General features: G+C 45.7%; 1 protein-coding gene across 1 annotated transcript; it reads right to left on the bottom strand.

Moving 5' to 3' along the window:
• Window positions 1-8,693: 8,693 nt before the first annotated feature.
• LOC115321710 lies at window positions 8,694-15,580 on the bottom strand. Its single transcript, XM_029981984.2, has 2 exons — window positions 14,389-15,580; window positions 8,694-11,720 (listed from the first exon to the last, which is right to left on the bottom strand). The coding sequence occupies exon 2, from the start codon at window positions 11,718-11,720 to the stop codon at window positions 9,300-9,302; it is 2,421 nt and encodes an 806-aa protein (XP_029837844.2). The 5' UTR covers window positions 14,389-15,580; the 3' UTR covers window positions 8,694-9,299.
• Between the last annotated feature and the right edge of the window lie 968 nt (window positions 15,581-16,548).

Below are 16,548 nucleotides of genomic sequence, written 5' to 3'. Positions count from 1 at the left end.
TTCATACCGATATTCACAATACAGTCATGTATTTTGTTAATAGGGAGTTTTAGTAGACCGTGTTTCCCCCTCCGCTAAGCCCTCCTCAACGAAGAAACCGCCACTGCGCCTGCGTGCCGATGGCCTTGGCTGTGGAGTTCCGGGTGGCGGAGGGGCCTAGCAGAGGTGGAAACACGGTCTACTAAAACTCCCTAATGTGGATACCCCGCTGCATCGACACAACTTTCCTGGACAAACTGAGAAAATACATGTATTTTTACAAGTCCCATTATAGACGATTTTTTACGTGAACGAGGTGTCCATGGTAATGAGGCATCACTGTATTGACTGCAGATCGACATTAAAAAAAAAAAAGAAAAAAAAAACTTTTTAAGGGCATTTTTACGACAACCCAACCACTGGATCCTCGTATCGTCGCACAGAAACTACCTCGAACTATGGCGCCTAGAACGGGTCTTCCCACTAGCGTGTTTAGCATCCTGTCAGGCCGATACATTACGGGGGGTCAGAAAGTGGCAACAACAAATGACGCCACACTAGCCAGCGTGTCAAGTTGTCATGTGTCGCGATCTTGGCGGTTGGTGCGCGCCAGAAATCTAGGCAAAAAGTATACGCCCGAACACGACTGTCGCCGTCGTCCCGGAGTCCCGACTAGAAGACAAAGCTCTGTCGTTTTTGCCCCTCTGACGTCGTCGCTAGTGGATTTACGCACCACCATTTATTGGGGACGTGCCCGATCGAAAGCGTCGCTGTGGTCGGCCTTCCACGATTGGCTGAATGCTGACTATGACGTCAGCAAAGGATTTGTCATCGACGGAAATTAGAGGAATGGAATGGAAGAACTTCAATTTCGACGGTGTTGGTAGTGTTGCTTCCAGAGCGCAATGATTTCGATCTTCCACCATGCTCCTTAAAACACCATCGAACTTGTTGTTCTCAAGGTACGGACGTCCCAAGAGGTAACCATGTGAGGGGGCCAATAAAACATCTCGCCGCTAATAGCTCGCGATCGTATCGCCACACGCGTATCTTCCAGCGTCTAACAACGGGCACTAGACTAGCAGTGTCACGGCACCTCGATTAGGACTCCCCTAGGGAGCGGCCTGCCGTATGCCTCACTCCGCCGGTGAGAGCGATAGTTCTACCTTGGTTCCACTTTACCCCGCCGGCGCCAGCCGTGGCGCTCGTTATCGGTGAAAGATAGGGTGCCTGCATGTCTGTCTGTCTCAGGGTGAAGACATCCATTGTTGCACTGAATGTGCCAGCGCGTGACGCTCTCGCGCACTCGCTGCATGACTTGGGCGGTAAAATGGCGTCTATGCATTAGCCAAAGCTACGCGCTCGAGCTGAGTGACACCGGATTGCGCGCACTTCAAAAGGCATGAAAAACAATTGAGCGGAAAAATGGCTGAGATGTCACCACTCAAGCAAAGGCACGCGTGCGTATGAAGGCACTCTAGTGAAAGATAGTTTCTTTCGGGGGAGCATATCGAGGAACTCTATACTTCGTTTCACGTTAGTATGTACTAGTTAGCCGCGCGTGCTAAAAGCGCGAGTTAGTTGCTTCGAAGGAAGCCTCGGCGGCTGCATGAGCGCTCGTGCAGCGAGTGCTCCAGTCAAGGCAGTAAAGGCTAGCCGCTCGCGCTAGCACAGCGTTCGCGGTTAGTCCATGCTAAGGTAAGACAACATATAGTGAGAGAGGAGTAGTACGCCCGGCCCGGCCCGGTGTGGCTATTTAGATTTTTTTTTTTTCGTGAAGCCGCAAGTTTCAAATGAAACGAGTGCCAGATTGCATGAATGATGTGACAAATCTGTGTAGAATAAAAGCACATGATTCTTTCTGCGAAAAGCTCACTCAGCTGCAGGCTGCGCGTTAAAGCTGCATTCTGCTGGCAGTATGAGCAAATTGTCGTTTTCTTGTTCCCGTAACTGTTGCCCCGTTTCTATTACCGCTGTAATATAGGAGTTATAGTTGGATATAGCTAGGACCGTATGATTTCCGATTTTAACCGACGCTCGAGCACGCGCGAGCTGTGCCATTTATTCATCTGTGAAGGACAATATAAAATCAGATTCCGCGTGCATAACTTCAGCAATATAAACTTCATTGTTCACAAAAAACCAACCAAGGGAGTCATATAGTTCGCAAGCGGAGTACCTTTCTGGAAAGAGGCTTCCGCGAAAGCCTCAATATATTCTCTAGTGGGCTGTTTAGGTCACCAGCCCAGTTTGCCAAAAAAGGTCTGAGGAGTTTTCTGAGAAAGAGCTCGCAGAGCTCTTTGCTGTGGTAGGGGTCTCGGCAGTTAACACACCAAATCAGCGGGCAGTCCATAAGGTGTGGAAGCACAGCGCTCGAGAGAACCTTGCAAATTCTTCCACAACCACGAATCTCTGCCGACCGTAGAGCCCTCTCGACAAAGGTTGCACAGCCAGACAGCTTCAGGTCGTGGATAGCTGAGCCCTTCTTGGTCAAGGCTATACATGAACTGATATGCTCCGTCATGTGATGCAAATCCATTAAGTTGCGCTTGCATTCAGGACACGTCACCTGCAAAGTTTAGTGGGTTCTACACATTAGCCTTGCTTGGTTTCACTGAGAAATTCTTATTGCTTTGCTAGGTTGAATGTGTCAGCTAATTACTTTGAAATTACGACAATTTCTACAAATAAAAATGGTCACCTTTTGTTCGCAAACGAAGGCCAAGTAGCCAGCCATATAAGTCAGCGGTGCGAACTCAAGTTCGGAAAAGACTTCATCAGCTGCAGGATTTCCGGTTTCACGAGTGGAGTTGGCACATTTCATCGCCGTCTGGCACTCAGAACTAGAACGCACATTTACATTTCCGGCAGCTTCCAAAATGCCAACACAAACCACACACGCGAGCGCGGAGTGTCACTACGATATTTTCGCCGAACACAGCGGTGCATAGGGGGGGGGGGGGGGGGGGGGGGAGGGGGAGGGGGCGGGGGAGCGAGTTTTGCTGCCTTCCGCAACCGCGGCAGCACCTCGGTATCGGCGAAGCCAATGACAGGCAGATATTTTATCTGGTAGCGGAGCAAGAGCGCGTTGGGCACCTTCTCTATACTCCGTTTCACCTTATGTTGTACCACAGCGAAGGCTGGAACCGCGAGCTCATAGCTTTGAGGGCTGCCCTTACTGCACGAGAGCTTGTGCCGCCGAGATCTGCCCCAGAGCAAGGAGCTCGCGCTTACATCCTTTCCTGCGGTACAACATAAGGCGAAACAGAGTACTTTTAGCTCACAACACCACTCACCGATGTGCAGCTCCTCCACGGAAAATGGGAGAAGTTCTCCTCTCACACGCGCTCTTTTGTTTTCGGAAAGACATCGGCAGGCCGCACCAACAGGGGGGATCGTGTGGCCGTGGCAGTGTTGTAGGCGTTATAAAAAAAAAAAAAGATGAAACATAACAAAATAGGTTACTCGTCACTTGCAAAATCAAGGAATGCGTCACCAACATACGTTACCTGAAAATAAAATGAAAAATCTTTACCGGTACCAATAAAAAGTAACGTATGCTAGTTTTGCCGTACTTTTTCTTCATAAACTAAGGGTAAGTTGTTGTCGTGCGACAGCTTTTTTAGACTTTAAAACAAAAACTTGGCAGTTTTTTTTTTGTGCTAAACTGGGATTCTTTGCGGGGGGGAGGGGGGGGGGGGGGGGAGAGACAAGCAAACTTTTTGAAGGTACGTGGCATGAGTGCAATAATTTATGACTTGGCGCCTGTACTTCGTTTCAGTGTAAGTCCAGTGGCAGCCGACACTACGAGCAAATGGAACTAATCAAGCCGCGTCAAAAGCGTAACTACCTGGACTTTTGTTAGGTTTCTGATTGGTTCAGCGATGATAGACCCCGTAAAGAACCAAGACGAAAACCATGATGGTGCCCTTCTCACACTGTCAAATTGATCCCAGCAACTCCTAGCGTCGGCTGCGTTTGCATCGTATTTTCGCTGAGTTTCGGTATATTTGTCGCTTGGGGTGGATCCGAGATCCACTAGGGTTCACGTAATTACGCGGCTTGTCTCGTAGGTGGTATTAGGCAACGTTTCTTTAAAGGACAGTCACCACTGAATGTCGTTCTGCTGTGTGTCAGTGACGTTCATACGAAAATTTGCGAGAAAAACAGTGTTTTTTGTGTAACGATAATCCCTGGAGAAGGGGAACAACGTACTTTGGTGAAACCAGACACACTTCATGATACACCTGTATAAAATCTTAGATGCCAAGATTAATTAAATTTACTCAAGTAATACAGTTCTACTATTAACGATTTATTTTTGCGCTCTCAGCTAAAGACATATCGCAACCACAGGGCTGGTGATGACGTCTGCTAAACTGGTACCCCGCAACCTTAATGTCGACGATGTAGCGATTTCTGTCTATTTTAGACGATAGATACCTCTAACGGGAGGGGAAGACTTGGAGCCGCAAGATAGCGACATCATCCAGCTGACCACGTATAATATTTTCTTTTAGTACATTGAAGTGCATCAAGCATGAGCGTAAACATATGAGACTTGGTCTACGAGGAGGAACCCAATAGAAAGCAGAATTTATATTTTACGAACTTGTGTATTTTGTAAAAAAAAAAAAAAGACACAGTTACGAAACTTGTAGTTGAGTGGCCAATCATGATTGCTTGACTTTGTTCTCATTATAGCGATAGGGTGATCTATATTTTTATTGTGAAATACAATTTCCAGGTCAGCTTTCCAGATTCGGGCATTCACTGGGTACAAGAGAGCATCCAGCTAGTTGTTTACGACGAAAACTTAGCAAGTTCTTGTACCAAGTTCACCGAAAGATCCGCGTTCTTATATCTGGAGGAGATCATGACGACGAACAGACCCAGACTTCTTCGGTCGAACCTTCCGATGGGTAAAGTCCCATTCACTCCGAAGGCAAAGTATATGTACGAGGCCAGAAAGCCGTGGAATTGCTTCGTGTCTTTTTACAACACGGTTCACAGAACACCAGCATTCAAGTTCGCGAACGGAACCTTTGAAAAGTTATTGGACGTTTTGGTCGACTGACATTTTGGTTTCGACGACTGCTTCCAACAAGAGATTTTATGCTACAAGTTTAACGAAGAACCAAACGTGTTCCTTGTGACGTACCAAGATCTCTAGAAACACTAGGCCCTACGTTGTCCTAAGTTTAGCTTACCGACCCCCCCCCCCCCCCCACCCTTCCCCCCCAAAAAGAAAAACTCATTTTGATTAGATCATGTTCATATAGTCGGGATTTCATTGTGTAGAACTAATGCTTTTTCTTTTCAGTCATTTTTTCCCCGCACATCATAGATTTTAATGGCCTCCTGGCCCCAACAGCACCAAATCATGATCACCAGCAGTTCAAGAACGCTATAGCTAATATTGTTTGACTAGGAATCGATTTACTGTGAGAATATTCGCTGCATTTATTCGCCTATACTAAATACGTTGTACCCACACCCCACTTAATGCATTTCTCCGGCCCTGAGGATATATGAAATAAATAAATAAGAGGTACAATTTAGTGCCTGACAGGGTACCTTCGAAATTAAGTTAACAAAGCGCGTCCGTGTCGTCTTCGCGCTAACAGTGCAACGCAGTGTACGTCTTTTAACCTTTTTTTGTGGAAAATCAAGAACACCTACGGATATTTCCGAGCAATAAACAGCGTAAAAGTGACGCTTGCGTCTACGCTGGGAAGAAGTGCGCAAAGATGCGAGTTGATGGTTTCTTTTTCACTCAACAACGATATAATTAATAACCTGCAAACTTTACATTAAAGAAAACAAAAATGATATGTATGTGGCCGACAAATAGATCGGAACGTATAAGACAAAACGACTTCTACTACGTATAAATGTATACCGTTTATAGGTTTGTTGAACAAATCCTATGTTTATTCTACTACGCTTATTGGACAAATTATATACATATATAATATTTATATTTTGGATTAGGTTATTCAACGTGATTTTCATATTTACAATAAAAACGTACATAATTGCAAGCGCCACAAGAAAGAGAAAGCAATTGTACTTGCCCGCGCTGCTGTAGGTTTGGCTGTCTGTCTAAAAATAACCTGGACAACGGCTGCTCCCTTTTGTGTCTTTCGTTCTTGAAATAAGGAGATCTAAACTGTACCTAATATTTAGGGTTCCGCGTTTTCGGTATCTATTTTTCTTCTGGTTCGGGGGTTATTTATCCGTGCTTATTTTTCTCTTGGAACCGGTGTTCTTTGGTGTTTAATTTTAATGCTGGAAAGAAATCGGTGATTATCGGGGCTTGTGTTGCAAAGCGACTGCATAATTACTAGAAAAACCATGACGCACATCACATTACACACGTTTATTGTACACACACCAAACACGTCACACAACCCACATGCATATAGAAATGACAGAAAGTGTCACGCTTTCAGAAGCATGATATCAAAACTTAAACGCAAAAATGTTCCAAAAGCCGGGATTCATGATTAAAAACAAATACCTCCGACTTGCATAACAATATCAACATTTATCAGACGTTTCGTCTCCTATACGGGAGACATCATCAGTGCAGCCTGGGAACACCCGACTAGCTACCAGAAATCCAACGCTTCTTCTTCCTTCTCTTCATCCGTGGCGCTGGTTCTGCCGACTTCTTCATCCATGGCATACGGGAGACATTATCATCGTCTGCCCTCGCTTCAACTTCATTTTACGTCCGTCCTGGATGGTAAGTTAAATGACAAGTTATTTCAGGATGTCGGTGTATATGTCGGGGAGGGGGCCGCGGTTAGAATTGCAGGCAGATGGGTCACTCCGAATACACCATGATTCCAGAAATCTTCTGGGGCCCCACCGTTGTTCGCGTGCCAGGGTCACGGCGTTCGCCAGGTCGAAAGTGTGACCAGTCGTCCAACAATGGTCCACCAGTTCAGTTTTTGATCTTGTGGCATGTGTTGCCTTCTCCACGTCTCTTTTGTGCTCTTTGAGGCGGGTACTCCGTTTGCGGCCAGTTTCTCCGATGTAACACTTGTCACAGTCCTGACAGTTCACTTTGTATACAACACCACTTTGAGATTCAGGAGGGGTTGGATCTTTTGGCTTCGAAACGTATTGAAAAAAATGGACACGGACATTGTCAGAGACTTGTCAGTCATCGGAGCACGTTCCTTGCGGCTGAAGAAACGCAGTACAGAAAACTTGCAAACAAGGAGCTTCTTCGCACCTTCACACAAAATCTTGAAATCGTCAAATTCTTGGACGTAGTCCTCCATCACTTTCCGTTTTCTACCCATACTAACGGGCACGCAATCCGTGGACCCTATTGCCCTCCCCCCTTCCCCTCGCCCCTCTTCGCCTTTCCTCCTTTCTCCCTTATACCAGGGAACCTATGCCTGGACAAAAGACTTGAAAACCGTCGTGCTAAAAAAGATAAGGGAAAGGAACGGGGCAATATAGAGCTTCAGCACACCGTTTTTTCGTCCCGATAACGATACCTCCTCTCCCTTCCGGCGGCCTTGGGCATGCATCCTATCGTTATCGGGTGTCGTTATCGGTGCGAAAAAACGATCTGCTGAAACTCTCTAATAAACATGATTGCAAAAGAAAAGGACGACCCCAAACAGTTCAGTGGGGCTGTGTTCCGGGTCATCGAGAAAAGAAAGCGGGCTAGAAGATTCTTTCAGCAGAGCTGCCATTTGTTCCACAGCTTGTTATTCTGTGTTTTTCGGTTTTTACCGATTCAGAAAAAAAAAAACACCTAGGGGGTTATTTATCAGTATTTATCGGTACACACCGAAAACACGGAAATATTGTACTATATCCGCGTTTCTGACTGTGACCCACTGTTCTTTTTTTTTCTTCTGTGAAGTAGATTTGTTTACTGAAACGGAGCCTTCAATTTACCTGTATTTTGGTCACAGATAAAGAATAAAGTGCTTCTCAACAATTCACAATTTCAGTAGTAAATGTCAGTATTTGCCATCCCGATTTAGCAAATCTAAATTCAATCAACATCAACGTTCTTGACGACTCATTAAATATCGTGTAAGGAGGGAAAAATGTGTTGCTCACGAATAGAACAGAAATACCAAGCGCGAGATGGTCGTGCGCTCAAGACTCCAGTGCCCCATCATCCCCGTCACCTTTCTCATAATATATAGGCTGTATCGAGACACTCTTGCGTCCAATTTCGACCGGGTTCTTGCGATCTCTTACGACGAGAGAACCCCATCAGAGCCGTACACACTAAAAGTTTTTACACCTTTAAGGGTGTCAAAGGGGTGTTTTGGCAATTTACACCCTTGACTACACCCCTTTAGCACCCTTAAATCAGCTACTGCACCCACATTATTGTACCGAGAGGGGTGTTGTTTCGTGTTACACCCTCCATTTAGTGGAGGGTGTGAGAAGGGTGTAGAAGAGGGTGCTAAATAATAATATGAAAGGATTTCTGAAACCTTATATGTGGACCTCCCCATAAATGTATAGGTTAAATTTATGCTTAAAAACATCGGTTGTTAGCAGTCGTTTTTTATAATGTTAGTTGTAATTCATGCAAATAGTTGATAATAAAGTGCCTCTCCTGCGTGCAATTTTTTGTGTTCACAAAATTTTATACGAGTTCATATTCAATTTTCTTAAAAATTACTCCATCCACAAAAAATTGGAAACCAGGGAGAAATTCTGAATGCTATCATTTTTTACAAATATTTATTGATCGAAGTGTAGCAGTAAGAAAATCAGTCTCCAGTTTACTTCTGACAACACAACATGAAATCAAAATATAATATGTTTGACAAATATTCATGACATGCTGCCAGAACCTGTCACATTACCATGTCAACCTATGAAAAATATTGATTTGAAAATATGACGACATGCACAAGAACTCACACACATAAAGAAGCAGAACCCATAAAAAACCAGTCCGAGACATAAGACTTCCTAAAATATGGGCTAATGCAGTATCCTGGTGTAGATCACACAAAATCTGGAGAACCAGGAGAAAAAAGGAGACATTTGACTTTACTGTCGACAGTGACATCATTCTATTTTTACATTTATCAAAAGAAAAAAACCAAGAAAAATAAGCTGTCTTGTCCAACCATTTTAAACAATCAAAAAGCTAATTCTACTCAGTGTGTGTTGTCCAACCAGTTATCGCAGCAAGAGTCAACTGAGAAAAGGTGACAGTTGTTTTCACTGCCTGTTTTTCGACTGTCTCTCATCGTTGTTTAGCTAGTTTCTGCAGAGAGCACCAGAACTGAGTGGGCTACCATTCAATGATCCATGAAATCTCATAGCAATGAGTGACGTGCGCTTATAACAGTCTGTCCTTTGTGCTCCCGCATGTATAATGGTTCTGTTGTACAGTCTGTAAGTGATGTTACAACTTTGAATTCTTGCGTCGCACGGACAACATAGACGTGAAAGTGCTCGTCGAACCGGACTGTCTCAAGCACATTCCCCAAAGATAAAAGCACTTTGTTAACATAAAAAATTTGACATATATGCAGAAATTCGGGCAGAGCATCGTCAGGAACACTTTGGACAAGAACACATCCTGTTTTGTAGACCCTGCCTTCTATGCTCACAGAGTTCGCTACGAATGAATCAACAGTTTCAAGATCATGCTGAGAGATAAACTCCTTGACGCATTCAGGAAGATGTTCACAAAGTATGGGGCGACAACCTGTTGTGATGGGAACGCTCTTCTCACCAACAGCTGCAAAAGAGAAACACTGCAAAAACTGATGCCTCACTGCTAGACTGTGCGAAAGACTCTTAAAGTTGCGGATTTTACGAGCCATGTCTTTGAAATATTGGTGCTTTCCCTCGAAGCGCATCGCCCAAAGTTCAACTAATGGTCCAAACCTTTCCATGCACGACGGATAGTGAATAAGGTAGTGCATTTTGCAAGGAACTTTAACAGATGGGAACAATGTCTTGAAGTCGAGACAAAAAAAATGAATCTTCCTTTGCAGGTAGCCAATGTGCGAGACTGGGATTTTCCGGCTCATGATGATATCCATGATTTCGCGAAAAAGCAAGTAAAGTTGCCATACTTCGTGTTCTGTTGGAACACATTCGCCAACGAAAAAGGTTAGATGACGAAATAGGCAAAAGACCTGCGTGGCTGATCCTTTCATGGTTGCCTTTCCTTTAAGAAATTCACTAGAAATAGGCTCTGGCTTATTTCGCGCATCACAAGGGTCATAATTCCACTCACTAATTTCCTTGTTTAACTGTGCAAGAGTAAAAAGTCCTTGTGATATTAAGGAAGAAATGATGTGTCTTAGTGCAAATGGTATAACACCCTCGTGCAAGTCGTGCATAACGTCAGGCGGAAAATGCTGTGTGGCATTGAACCCCTGGCATGTAAGAGCACAAGCTGCAGTGACCCCATACAATGATGCAGTTGGCAGTCCAGCCTTCAACATGTTCATATGATGCTCGTGACCTTCCGGTGTGCGCAGCACGAAATCGGTCTCCAGGTGCTTGTAGTTGATTTCACAGTGCACGGCCATGCAGAACCTGCAAATCCTACCTTTGTTGAAACTACGTTTAAAGCCTCCCATTCTATGGCTCGACAGATTATCCCCAGTCAAAACAAAGACTGACCCTCTCATCACTTTTCCGTTTGCAACTATGCCTTCAGTTTCTAATCTGCTCACATCCTCAAGCAAAGGTGCAAGAATCTTAGGCAGACCATAGGAGTCCACATGGTGGTCATTCACTAAAAGTGCCAGGTGCATTCCTGATAGCGCAGAGCGGAACCTTGCAGGAAAATTCAGCACTGAGAAATACACGGCGGTCATCTTATGCTTTCCTCTTTTGCTGCCCAAAGGGTTGCACACCTCAAATTCATCAGTATATAACTGCAGGCAGATTTTGTGATGGTCACCTTCAAAGTAGGCATGGTCGCGAAATGCACTGCCATCAAACACAGAACACATATGGTTGTCAACCTTTGTGTAAGCATTAAAGTCACCCGATAAGGTTGGATGTTCAAGGATACACGTGAGGAGATCACAGAGCGGCACATACTCCATGGTGTCGTCTTTTCCATTGCTGTTGGTTCCTAGCACTACTGTACGGGGCTCAACAAGTGGAAGATGTGTCCTCCAGAACGCGTTCCGGCCAGCTGTCGTCAGTAGCCGGTCCAGTTCGTCAACACAGAATAGCTCCCTCACGTTGGCGGCCACCTCGTTGTTGAGCTGGAGTTGTTTATGTTCCAAAATGGATTTTACGAAAGAAATCACATCATTTATGATTTCATCTAAGGTTGATTCTGGAAGTCGCCTTCCCTCTTTCCACTTGAGAAGAAGGAGAGCCAGCTGCTTTACACAGCCGCTTGGACCCTGGGTGGATTCACACACTTGTGAAGTCTCTGTACGCAGCTCCTCTTGCCTTTCTTCTGCGTCCGGATTACTCTGTACACCAACGTCATCACTTTGAAAGGCATCCCCAACACTCGGTGCTGCATCCACCAGTTCATTCGCTCCCACGGCTCTTTCTCTTTCGACTGATCCAGGGTGATTTCTGTACACATGTTTTTTATAGGAAGCGAAGAGTTCAAATGTCCGCATGCAGCCACTTAGGCCGCACACCCAGTTGCTTTCGTACCCATGAACTGAGTGAAAGTGCCTGAATAGTGCCCTCAACGAAAAAATGTGGGACGCACACCTTGGGCACCGGAAGTATCGGACACCTGGCATCTGAAAAGAAAGAAGCCCTCTTTTCATTGATATGACCTTCGTTACGTAAGTTTGATGCTCACACTACACGCAATCAACAAGAGGCAAAGTGCAATGTAACGTTTCTAAACCCGAGAAACACCGAAAAAGGAGATGCACACACAAACGAAAAAAAAAAAAAAAAATACACGCAGTCTCTAACACAGCTGTGAACTCTTCGAGACGGTGGGTGTGTGGTCCTTTTCCGTGTCTCATTTCTGTCCTCTTGTGTTTAAAGTTTACCAACGTTTTAAATTTACCTTCTTGCCTGTGCCTTTACTCTTCCTTCAGTTGCACTGACATGCAGGTATCGAAGAAATAAAAATCGAGAAGAGACAGAAAGGACAAAGTCGTGCCTTGTCCATCCTTTTCCTTTGTGTCTTTTCTGTCCATGTTTTCATTTCAAAGGACCGAGGAAACATAAAGAGCACAATCTCTTCCGACATTAAACATTACAATGTGGCGTGAAGTATGTAATTGCAATAAATTAATTTCTGCGTCAAGATAAACTAAGTTGGAAGTAAGTTTAGAGAAGATAAATTATATCATATGCCATTAGTCAGTATCATATATAAAGTTACTCGCTTCTTTTTGCCGTACTGAGTCATCGCTTGCGAACATGACTCTAAACGACAAAGCATAACTTTTATTTGGAAATATTTGTAAAACATAGAGCACGGCCACTAAACACGATGACAGGGTACAAGAAAACACATATTTTCAACTTTCAACACACAAAGTATTGTCGAGTTAGAGCAGGGGTAACCTCGCTTTACTGCAGTGATGTGATTGGCCTAAGCCGTTTTGGAGCACCCTCTGGAGCAGCCAAAACAGAGTTGTGGAACAGCAAATCTGGCTTTTGGAGCAGATATCCGTAGAGAAAAATATATATTCATTTCAAGTAGTGGACAAACGAAGGACACATTGCTCGCCGCAATCAACCAATTATTGTTAACATAGACCACCTGGGAGTCTTTCAACATGTAACTGAAATGCCAATGACATGACACATTTTGTAATGCTTCAGTTTGTGGCGATAGCCATTGAAAAAAGAAGATCGCGTGGAATAAAAGTGCCACATCAGCTCGATTTTGGAATTTGTCAGACGTAGCCGCTTTTCGTCTGTCTTTTTCTACATTTGGTGACCCGGACGTGATACAAATATATCGGACCACATGTTTAAATTTATTTGAAAATGACCAGCTTAGTAGTAGATATCACATTATTAGGTTTATTAGTAATACAATAAATGGAAGCAATCTCCGACTGATGAAGCACGTAACTACTGCCTTGTAATGCAAAATTGTCGCGCGAGCGGAGATGGCTGTTCGATCGAAACCATGCCACTCCGCTCCGCCTCAACTAATTCCCAAAATTGTATGCAAAATGTAACTGTCCAACATACGAGGAAAAAAAAAAAAAAAAGTCCAGCGGCACGTTCTTGCCAAGGCGGCAAACGAGGTACAAGCTAAACACAGAAAGAAAGAAAGAAAAAAAAAAAAAGAAAGAGGAAAAAAAAAAAAAAAAAAAAAACCTGAGCGCATCGATGCAAGACATCGCGAGCCAGGATCAAAAAGTTCTTGGATCGGTTTGTGCAACGACTGAACTCGAGACAAATAAGCACGCTGTGCGGGTTCAGCATGCGGACATTGCGTTCTTTGCTTTAGCTCACTTCTCTTCACCAACTTCCTTTCGCGGCTCATTTTTCACGTACCCGGGTACGTCTCGAAAGAAAGCCTACCGAGATTAACCTAGGTAATCAATACTTCGACACTGCAGTCTTTGAGCTTAAGGTATGTTTGTAGTAGCGCATTAAACAAGAACAGGATTGTCCTTACGTTTCAGTTCAGAAAGTGCCATTACTGCAGTGACGTGGGGACGGCAACACCCGATGTCGTGCGACCACAGTGACTGGAAGGCAGGGACCAAATATGGTTGGCCACGGCCGTTGCTTTTAGGAGCGAGTGCTTCAGCCCATAAAATCATTCCCGCCGCGCAAAAACATGGTTTCGTTTCACAGCATGACGGCATGGCTGGTAACCAGCACGCTAGCGTCGTAGCGTCCGCACATGCCCATGTCTATGATTAAATTTTTTTTAAAAGACGCGAGACTAGAGACGGCAGGAAAAACCATGCAAGACCAGATGAACGATTGATGCAGGGTACTGTGTCGGACGGCTGCTTGAACCACCTAGCTCATGTGTGCTCAATTACGGTACCCGGTTTAGTTTCGGTTTTCAAAGGCGACCAATATTCGTCCTTTGGCGCAGCCTACCGTAGCAGGACGTAGCGGGGTTAGCCCCTTGGCGCAGTTTGGGGCAGCAATCACATCAGTGCTATAGAGAGTGGCTCCAGAGAAAGCCGCGTGAAGGGAACGGTGCGAAAACGAAACTTGCCGAAATAGCGGGAAAGAACGGAAGGAAAGGCGGCATCCCGATTTCTTTCCCACCAGCATGTTCATTCGCCCGCTCCGCCAAGGCTGCCAATTTTCGGTGGCTCTGCTCTGAGGAAAAAGCTGACTTTCTCTCTCCCCGGCGCTTCTTCCACGGCGAGATTTTGTGGCGGGTGGAAGATAACGCGGAACGCAGCGTGCGTCAAATTGACAGGAGCAGGCAGAGACCGAAATCAACGCGTCCTGGGTCATATATACCTTTGGATGCGTACGACGTCGCTCGGATGTGATGCTCTGCAGTGGCTGTTTCGTTAGTCAGGACGGGAAACCGAAGCAAGTGTCCACACGGCCACACCACGTGAGTGGGGACAACGTGGTCAGGACGGGGAACCGAAGCAGGTGCCCACGCGGCCACTCCACATGAGCGCAGCCAACGTAAAGTGAAGCCGTGACAGCCCTCCACGCGCTGCGAGCAGTGCCAGCAAATGCTGGACCAGCGTTACCAGATGGAAAAAAAAATCGAAGTCAGTAGATGGGCCCCATACATATCAGTAGATCACCAAACAACCAGTAGATACTAAAAAGAAAGTAAAAAAAAGACCTTTGTGTATTTCTCATTGGTCTTAATACATAACATAACATCATAAATAATATACTAAGAAACACACGTAGAAATTAGTTGCGTTTTTTGCTTGCAGCATTTTTTTTTTAATTCCAATTTCCAGCGGCCAGGTGTAAAACACATTTTTTTCCAGAAAGCAAAATGATTACCCTTAGTACTTTCCAACGATGTAGGTACATTCCCATGCTGTATTCAACGAGCTTGTATATACTTTTTTTCTTTTTGGAGGGGGCCGGAGGTGTAAAATGGCCGCTATCTGAAGAGTTGCCGCTTCTCATAGTACGTGGACGACACTGATCTCTATGACAATTGTGGACGAAACCAAGCAAAGCCAAAGACGTATCCGTTCCGAAAGTACGCGCGTACGCGCCTGCGTTGGCCATTGAGATCAGTGGCGTTGGCTGCATACGGCTTTGGGTAGATGAATCGAAGGATACGTAGATGCATATGTATAGTTTCGTTCCTAATAATTTCACATGCGTTTGATGGCTAACATGAGAACAGCCCTTCAAAATTGTGCATTGCTGTGCCCTTGAAATGTTTTTTCATTCTGTTGAAAAGAGGTCTCCGACACTCCACTCAACTTTGGCGGGGTGGCGGAGAGCAATATAGAGATCAATGGCGGAGTGTGGCAAAGCCGGCAAAGCAGCTCGACCATGAGCTCGGCGCTCTATGCGGTGCAAGGTGCCGCCATTACTTTCTGGACGTTGCCTGTTTACGCCGTTTACGTATCCTCAATTTTGAGAGCTGTCGAGTAGTAAACTTGTTAGTGAGCGCGTTGGTAATGATATAGGTTTCAGAAAGAGTTATATACGTAAAGACAGGGGACGGGACAACATATCTTTCAACTTTCAACAAACAAATGATTTATTGCCGGACGCTTCTCCTTCGGAGCTCCACTACAGGAGAGGGAAAGTTAAAAGGAGGGAGAAGGGAAAGAGGGGGCAAGACAAGGCCCCGGGAGGAAACTGCGGGAAAGTAAAGCGCAGAGACAGCGGGAAGGAGAGGAAGGAAGGAGGCATCCCAATTTCCCTCTCAGGAGCAGGGACCACTCGCCCGGCCCGTCAAGGACGTCAACTCCGGTCTAAGGAATGTCACCTCCCTCGACAGCCCGCTGTGTTCGCCCCCGCAACGGTCTCCCTGTGTTCTTACACCTCCCCTCATCGCCCTCCCCTCTTTCCCCATCGCCTCCCCAAGTCGAGCTCTGAGCGGCTAGCCGCCCCAGTAAATCTGTAGCTGCAAGTCGAAAGCTGTGTCGTCTGTTTCGTCCTCTTGTGTGTTTCTTTCGTTTTAAGTCAATGGAAATGTTCTTCGGCGCCTCTTTTATGGCGTACGCCTCCACGATCTCGCGCCCGTAGCGGTTCTTGATGGCCCCCAAAACACGCGCGGACGGGAACTCGGGGGCACATGGAGCGCAAACCTTGAGGTGATGGACCATGGGGTGTTGGGAGCAGGGGCGGATTTAGAGGGGGGGTCCGGATGTCCTGACCCCCCTCTTGAATTCTGCATGTGTAAAATTTAGGGCGTGAAACGAGGGAGAGGGGGGGGGGGGGGTCCTAAACATGTGGTGCGCTGACCAACACCTGACCCCCCCCTCAGGAAATTCCTGCATCCGCCCCTGGTTGGGAGTCCTCGTCGTTTTTTTTTTTCTATTTCTCTCCTATGTTCGCGCAGGTGGCAGTTGAGGCCGCGCCAAGAGGCACGCGGCCCCTTTCGTTCCCTGCGCGGTCGGACGGGTGTATTCCGTGCCCTTCTCGTGCGGGGCAGAGTACATCGTACAGACGGGCCGCTGCCTC

The sequence above is a fragment of the Ixodes scapularis genome, unplaced genomic scaffold (assembly GCF_016920785.2).
Source record: "Ixodes scapularis isolate PalLabHiFi unplaced genomic scaffold, ASM1692078v2 PGA_scaffold4__175_contigs__length_147842914, whole genome shotgun sequence".
In the NCBI taxonomy this organism is placed as follows: Eukaryota; Metazoa; Arthropoda; class Arachnida; order Ixodida; family Ixodidae; genus Ixodes; species Ixodes scapularis.
The sequence above is the reverse complement of the archived record's forward strand: the minus strand, read 5'-3'. Positions and strand labels throughout refer to the sequence as shown.